We start from the raw sequence: 7,644 nt of genomic DNA on the forward strand, positions 1-7,644 counted from the left end.
GCAGAGTTTACACGTCACGTTTTGGTAACGGTACGGTTCACTTGGAACCTCAACCGAGGTGGTACTAAAAAAAGGACCAGGTACTGTACCCAGTGGAAAACCCCCCAAAAGTGAACCGTACCGAGCCGTACCGTGCCGTACCATGCAGTGGAAAAGCGCCATTTGTCTCGTCGCTCCGGCCGGACAGGGCATCACAGTATGGTAAGGGGCGTAACATTTCCGTCACACGCTTGAGGTATTCGGCCAATCACAACGCACTGGATAGCTGGCCAATCAGAGCACACCTCGCTTTTCAGACCGATGAGCTTTGTAAGAAATCGACGCGTTTCAGAAAGGCGGGGCATAGAGGAGAAACAATAATGTACAGTATGTGGAAAATAGTGTTTTTTTAACCTTAAACCACATAAACATTTCATTACACCAAATACACAAAATAATGTTCTTCTTAGCAACATCATATGACCCCTTTAACTGAACTTGAGCAGCTCTGCAAAGAAGAGTGGGCAAATAGGCTATTGCAAAGTCTAGATGTGCAAAGTTAGTAGAGACATAAACCAACAGACTAAAGGCTGTAATTAAAGCAAAAGGTGGTTCAACAAAATACTGACACAAGGGGGTGATTCTTTTTCCAACTCAGTGGACTTTAAAAAAATATATATATTTATTTAGTTGGTGTTATATCTTTCACTTGGATGTTATAATCTGCACTGAGTAAATACAGCTGGATAAAACAAAAACTGTGTCTGTCTTCATTTCAGGCTGCAAAGCAACAAAATGTGATTATTGTAAAGGGGGTGATTCTGTTTATACCCACTGTCCTTATGCCATCTGATGCCAACCTGACATGATCAGGTTCTGGTAATCACACAAGATGGAAACACAATCAAAATATACCCATATTTAATTTAATAAAAGAATATTCTTAGGAATATAGCTTCTCTGTTTCCGCTGATGTCATTGTAAATATGATCAATTAGGCAATGACAGTCTAAAATTAAACAAGAAAAATTATATAAGAGTGCCAGCAATCTGCAAAAACAGCTTTTAGCTACAACCTCAAACAATGTAGGACATTTAATCATTTAATCGGTGGCTTTCTATGTAAGACGCTATATTTGACAAACAAATCACTAAGAGTTTGGCTTATTATTTAGAGAGACAAGTAAACCTAACCAGCAAACTCGCAAGTTAAATTACTCCTCACTCTGAAAATCCAAACTGGCTCTCAAAACTGTAATTAACCATCACTGGGCCAAAAAAAATAAAAAATAAAATAATCACTAACATAATCTCATAAATCCAAAAATATTCAGAGAGAAGAAGTGATGACAGCATTACACAGATACTAAATAAGTACTTTACTAGTAGTGTTGATGCTACTAGAGGCTTTAATATTTAACTACAGGGAGTGAAATGACAATGCAGGATTCATCTGAACAACTAAGTTACAGTCTAAGCTTTAAAACAAAATGACAGTTTTGTAGAGACATTTGTTTAGTAATATGTATATTTCTACAGAGACACCCTAAATAAGCAGTGGTGTTGCACAAAGTTATTAAATACTTGACAGTAACAGCTTGCATTTATGTATTACACATGATAATAACATATAATATTCCAGAGTTTTTCCGATTATTATTACACCTATGTTACTGTGAAAGGCAGCTCCCATTTTGCATGTTGATCGTTTGATCAAGGCTTGCGACTGACAGAACCAACCCTGCTGTATCTCACTGTTGAAATGAGATGTCAAAGTTACAATCATTTATATATAAATATCATTAACCCAAGTAACGTAGAAACAATCGAAACAGCTGGTTCATGTTAACAGAGGTGGCCTAGGGGTTAAATGATACTGGCTGCATGTTCAGATCACATTAAATCGACGTAAACTTACGTTATAGAGCTGCTGCAACATCAACGACCCGCAAGTGGCATCGTCAATCATCAAGAGCGTTTAAGCAGAATCAAATAATATTCGTCTCAAAATCCTTGGACTCACTCCCTGGTGACGGCCATGTTAGTGACTAGAAGGGCGTGGTATGTTTTATGCAGAGACGATGTAGTGGAATCTGATTGGTCATTGTTATCTGAGGGGCGGGATTTGCTTTGTTTTGTCCTTTGTGATTGGTCCGTACTACAGGGCAGGTAATCGGCTTGCTGTTGTCTGGCTCATAGTTAGGCGTAGTTACCCTGAACATCGAAGTGAAACCTTTGATGTTATATGGGGTTTATAATAAACGCATATTTATAAATATCGCTCTTTAAATATGTATCTGCACGCAAAATGGAAAGAAAAAAGTTTTCTCGGTTTCATGACAGAGAAAGGAGGAGAGATACCAGTGATTTTTATTGAAAAATAATGAAAAATACACTTCAGAAGACATTTATACTTTAATAGTTTAATACTTTAACACTTTAATAGTTTAACATCTACACTCACTAATCAGTTTTCTTTTATTTGGAGGCAAATCATTAAACAATTATAACACATATACAAAACAGATCAGCCATATAATAAATATAATCAAATCATCCCCATTTTATGGTATAATTCATAATGATACTAAATTAAACACATATTTGTTAAAAAAATGATTACATTAAATAATGCTTATTCAATCAATAATGTTCATTCCAAACAGTTCAAAATGTCATGATATTTGTATAGAAAATTGTACTGTATACATCTTCTCTGCAGTATCTTTACGCCCCTGAAAAACCCTGGCTATAATGAATTAAACATTTGGTAAGCATTAACCTTGATCTTACATAAACGTTTGTACATCTTTTTTTTTTTTAAATATAACGTCTGTAATATTTCATGGCAGGAGACATCTTTGAACTTCAGAGTAAGTCATGGGTTATTAGGTGAGCTTTGCATATGTTGGTTGTTTAATGTGGGGTTCCGGCCCGACTGGACACACTGCTGTAGGAGGGTTTCACCACCTCTTCCATAATCACAGCAATGGTGTGGCACAGCTCTTTCGCCTGGGAGACACGAGAGATCAAAAATATGAGCAATCTCATTAATTATAATAAATCTAATCAAATCATCCCCATTTTATGGTATAAATTCATAATGATACTAAATTAAACACATATTTGTTAAAAAAATGATTACATTAAATAATGCTTATTAAATCAATAATGTTCATTCCAAACAGTTCAAAATGTCATGATATTTTTATAGAAAATTGTACTGTATACATCTTCTCTGCAGTATCTTTACGCCCCTGAAAAACCCTGGCTATAATGAATTAAACATTTGGTAAGCATTAACCTTGATCTTACATAAACGTTTGTACATCTTTTTTTTTTTTAAATATAACGTCTGTAATATTTCATGGCAGGAGACATCTTTGAACTTCAGAGTAAGTCATGGGTTATTAGGTGAGCTTTGCATATGTTGGTTGTTTAATGTGGGGTTCCGGCCCGACTGGACACACTGCTGTAGGAGGGTTTCACCACCTCTTCCATAATCACAGCAATGGTGTGGCACAGCTCTTTCGCCTGGGAGACACGAGAGATCAAAAATAAGAGCAATCTCATTAATCAAAACCAAAATATTAATAAGACCAGCTCTTGAAAATGACAACATGTATATATTGTATTTATCCATGACCTTTATCTACATACGAACCTGCTTTAGACTGAAGCTGACAGTCCTGGGTTGAGTTTGGCCACTAAAGCTGACCTCAACTGATGGCAGCTTGTCTTTCTTGGGACGGATTGTGCGCAAGGACTGCATGTCCTCCAGAGACATTGTCAAACATGCGTTCTGCAAAGTTTGTGATTCTTTAGTTGTGGTCGGGTATGGTTAAAACACACAATTAAGATCAAAACATCATGGGACCTGAACAAGGATGTCACACCTGTGATTTGGGATCAATGATTTTGATAACATTATGGCTGACTGCGACCAGGGAGGGAGAGGGGCAGCTGCGATGACTTACTTTCTGAGCAGTGAATACATCAAATCCAAAGAAAGGCAGCAAACTGACACTTTCTGGAAAGTTGAAGAGTTTGTTTATATGGATAAGGATGTGAAATCAATTACTGAAATGGTTTAACAGCTGTCTGGAAACATTTAGACAGATTTGTTCACTCACTGATAAAGCGAGCTTTGGCATCAAGATGGCCGAGGGGGCCTAAGGTAGAAAACTGTGCCCGTATAGTAGCAAGAAGTCTTTCGTCACTGGAGTTGAGCCGATCCATCCGGGGAAGATACTGCTTTACCTCAGAGCTGAAGATGAAAATTGATTACAAATAAATAAGTGTCAGATTTAAACCAACGATTAGAATGTCAGTCGAAATGACTGTAAGTTTCATTGAAAGGTTTAGGGATAAGAAATCACAAGGTTTGAGATATATAAAATTACTTGGAAGGTAAATCAGTCAGCCCAAGGGCAAGGTGTTGAAGAGCGGTCAACTCTGCCACCTGCTGGTAGATTGTAGAGCCGTTCATGGGCAGCAACAGCCTCCCTCCCAGATAATTAGCCAAAAGCTAAAAAAACATAAGATGGCATCCATCATACAATACATGAAAATGATAGATATATAAAAAAGTTTAAGACTGATATAAGTGAAATAAGTCTCTTATGCTCACCAAGGCGATATTTATTTGATCAGAAATACAGTAAAATTAGCAATATTGTGAAATATATTATTACAATTTATAAGAATGTTTATTTTAAAATATTTAAAAATGTAATTATTTTTTAAAATCTTTTGTAGCAATATCAAATTTACAGACACCAAACTTTTGAATAGTAGTGTATACATTTTAAGATATATCTCTTGACATCTTGGATATCCATTAATGTAAAACAGGGGTTGTGTTATTACTTTAATATTTGACATAATAATGAATTCAAAAGTGACTGTTTTTGTACCAGCTGGTAGTGGAACTCCAGATAAAGATCATTGTTAAACCGGAGTGGCTGTTTCCAGATTATTCGATGAAAGGAGAGGGAGATGGAGCCATCATCCAGCAGGAAGTCAAACAGATACTCATCAGAGTGAATTGGACGTGTCCCATCACCTAAAGAGAGGGATTCATGGTAAAAAAACAAAAAAACAAAAACAGTGTGTGTTCATCTGAGCATAAGAGTGACTAAAGATATCTTACCTCCTTTCCTAGTGGCATGGATGGAAAATTCCTTCACTTCTGCTGGATTTATGATGCCCATCTCAGTGCAAAAGTCTTGTACCACCTCAAATGCAACCTACAGAAAAGCATAATAGCACTTCATGCAGACAACACATTATCTAAATAGAATAAAAATAGAAAGAGCATCCCTCACTTACACTAAAGCTGCGAATCTTGCAGGAAAATTCGTTTCCACCAGGCAGCATGATGGGCAGCCGACGAGAGTTCCTCCCAGCCTGCATGTGATTCAGATATCAGGGCAAAGAAACCCATTTCACATGCTTTCATCTTCTCTGTTCAACATATTTTCTTTTCTCATGCATCTTCACTTACCAAAATGGCCTCCATCTCTGAATGTGAAGGGATGTGCCTGCGTCCTCCAAAACTGAGTGACCGCCTGAGATTCTTCATGCACACACTTGCCAGTTCTATATACAAATATTATATTCACAAAAACCCATGCAAAAACAAAAACAGCCATTACTGTACATTCAATTAGTTTCAAATGACATTCTAAGTAGATTGTGTAACAAAACCCACATATGACGTAATCTTGGCTCATATTGGTGGGGTCACTGAAGCAAGTCTGCACTACAAATACAGTACAAGATGTTAGGGGAATACTGTACCTTGAAACGGGTGGTTGGAATCTTGAATGATGGCCTCCAGGTGGCGGGTGCAATATGGCAGGAGAGTGTTGGAACAAGGGAAGAATCCAGTCACCAGATTGAACAAACGCCAGCCACGGGTGCAATTCTCCCTACAAAATCAGCAAACAATATGCACATTCAAAAGTTTAGGGTCAGTAAAATTGGAGAAGTCATTAATGACTACAAAGTTCAAAAGAGCAACATTTATTTGAAATTGTTTTGTAACATTGTAAATGTCTTTACAGTCACTTTTTATCAATTTAATGTGTCCTTGCAAGTATATAAAAAAACAACTTACTGACCACAAACATTTGAATGGTAGTGTACACATATTATTTACTCACTTGACTGGGTTTTTGGTAGTCTGCTTGATGACCTGACAGTAGATCTCATCCCTGAGGAACTCCTTCTCTTTCCCCAGCTGAACCAAAACAAGTTGTCATGTTATAGATGTATTCTGTAAATTCACAATACCTCTCAAAAAATATGCTGTAGATCTGGAGGGAACACTTACCTGCAAAATGAAGTTAACAAAATCACTCTCTGTCTGACTTTTCTTCATAGGCTGATCCAACATAAACTGCATCAAAACTACAAAGAGATTGTTGTGTCAAATACTTGTTCTCTGGAATACTTGACTCTGATTGGTCAATCTGTGATCAAATATTTTGGTATATAAACTGAATATAATGACCGCTTTCCCAAGCAACCAATTTTATATATAGCCATGCATGCTTCTTTTTAACATCTTTTTTATTCCTCCAAAGTCTCTTAATTTAAAATCAAATCAATAATTCATGTTTTTTTATTTTATATTACATATTACATATACATTTATTTTATTTTAATTTATATATTTAATGTATTTATCAATGTGGTAAATAGCCATGTATGGTAATAAGTGGGATAATATAGTTATTCTCTCATTCTTGCGAATAATAAACCCTTTCAGGCTGGTAAAACCAAACTTGTACACATAAAATACTTTTTTGCTTCTCATTGGGGTCCTGATTTTATTTTACATGACCCACTGACTGTACATTATACCAGGGATCCCAAAATGTATGCTGTTATAATGGATGAGTTTACAGTATGTCTATTTGTCAGTACATTAGTTCACTTACACATGAAGTTTTGAGCACCCAGACGATTGAGATCATTGTCTGAGAAAAGGATCAGTGATTCCTGAATGGGATTCTAATAAAAGCAAACAAAAACATTTAAACAAATGTATAAAATCCCAGCATGCATCGAGTGAGAGACTAAGAGATGCATACATACTGGAGTATATTCCACCATCTCATTAAGACTTTTGTCTATGTTTGTTCTGAAAAAAGAGAGAGAAATAAATCAATGTCAAGTGGAGTTTGTGAAGTATGATGCAAACTCCTCTGCTTTCCAGAAGATTTCACCTGTTGATAGCATCTGTGAAGAACTTCTTGGCAAACTCAGTCATGATATACTTCTGACGTTCTGATTCAGATCTCTGGATGAACCCCACTTCCACACTGTATTCACTGCCAGCCACTGAGCGGGTAACAGGGGTGTTGGAAACGGAGCCATTGACAGGCATGTTGGTGACAGGGCCATTGAGGGAAGAGCCGGTGAGTCTCATACTCTTTTTCCGCTCAAGCTGCCGCTCCATGTTGCTGCTGTGGTAGTCTGGTGGGGCACAAGGCTGAGTGACGTCCACCGGAAGGAGTCCAGAACGGCCCCCACTGGAACCAAACATCCATTCTGCAAAGATAAAAAACACAATAGTAAACATCTTTTAGGTTTTATACTAAAAGTGATTTTCAATATACAAACATGTCACACTTTTTTTTTTTTTTTAATATGGGG

The 7,644-nt window shown here is 36.8% G+C and overlaps 3 protein-coding genes across 3 annotated transcripts in view; all 3 read right to left on the bottom strand.

Annotated features, from left to right (window-relative positions):
• LOC107684065 (transmembrane protein 94-like) overlaps window positions 1-2,018 on the bottom strand; it is a 35,858-nt gene extending 33,840 nt beyond the window's left edge. The window contains exon 1 of the mRNA XM_016480215.1: window positions 1,898-2,018. The gene's annotated coding sequence lies outside the window, so the exon portion shown is untranslated. The remainder of the gene's footprint in view (window positions 1-1,897) is intronic.
• Window positions 2,019-3,183: 1,165 nt separating this feature from the next.
• LOC107684152 (unconventional myosin-XV-like) lies at window positions 3,184-7,119 on the bottom strand. Its single transcript, XM_016480363.1, has 14 exons — window positions 7,084-7,119; window positions 6,927-6,999; window positions 6,317-6,393; window positions 6,147-6,223; window positions 5,782-5,912; window positions 5,486-5,580; window positions 5,311-5,388; window positions 5,132-5,228; window positions 4,896-5,044; window positions 4,383-4,507; window positions 4,113-4,246; window positions 3,876-4,009; window positions 3,644-3,781; window positions 3,184-3,513 (listed from the first exon to the last, which is right to left on the bottom strand). The coding sequence occupies exons 1-14, from the start codon at window positions 7,099-7,101 to the stop codon at window positions 3,418-3,420; spliced, it is 1,422 nt and encodes a 473-aa protein (XP_016335849.1). The 5' UTR covers window positions 7,102-7,119; the 3' UTR covers window positions 3,184-3,417.
• Window positions 7,120-7,210: 91 nt separating this feature from the next.
• Window positions 7,211-7,644, bottom strand: part of LOC107684132 (unconventional myosin-XVB-like) — a 14,588-nt gene continuing 14,154 nt past the window's right edge. The window contains exon 29 of the mRNA XM_016480343.1: window positions 7,211-7,539. Within this exon, the coding sequence (XP_016335829.1) occupies window positions 7,211-7,539 (329 nt within the window). The remainder of the gene's footprint in view (window positions 7,540-7,644) is intronic.

Source organism: Sinocyclocheilus anshuiensis, unplaced genomic scaffold (assembly GCF_001515605.1).
Source record: "Sinocyclocheilus anshuiensis isolate Anshui unplaced genomic scaffold, SAMN03320099.WGS_v1.1 scaffold553, whole genome shotgun sequence".
NCBI classification, from domain to species: Eukaryota; Metazoa; Chordata; class Actinopteri; order Cypriniformes; family Cyprinidae; genus Sinocyclocheilus; species Sinocyclocheilus anshuiensis.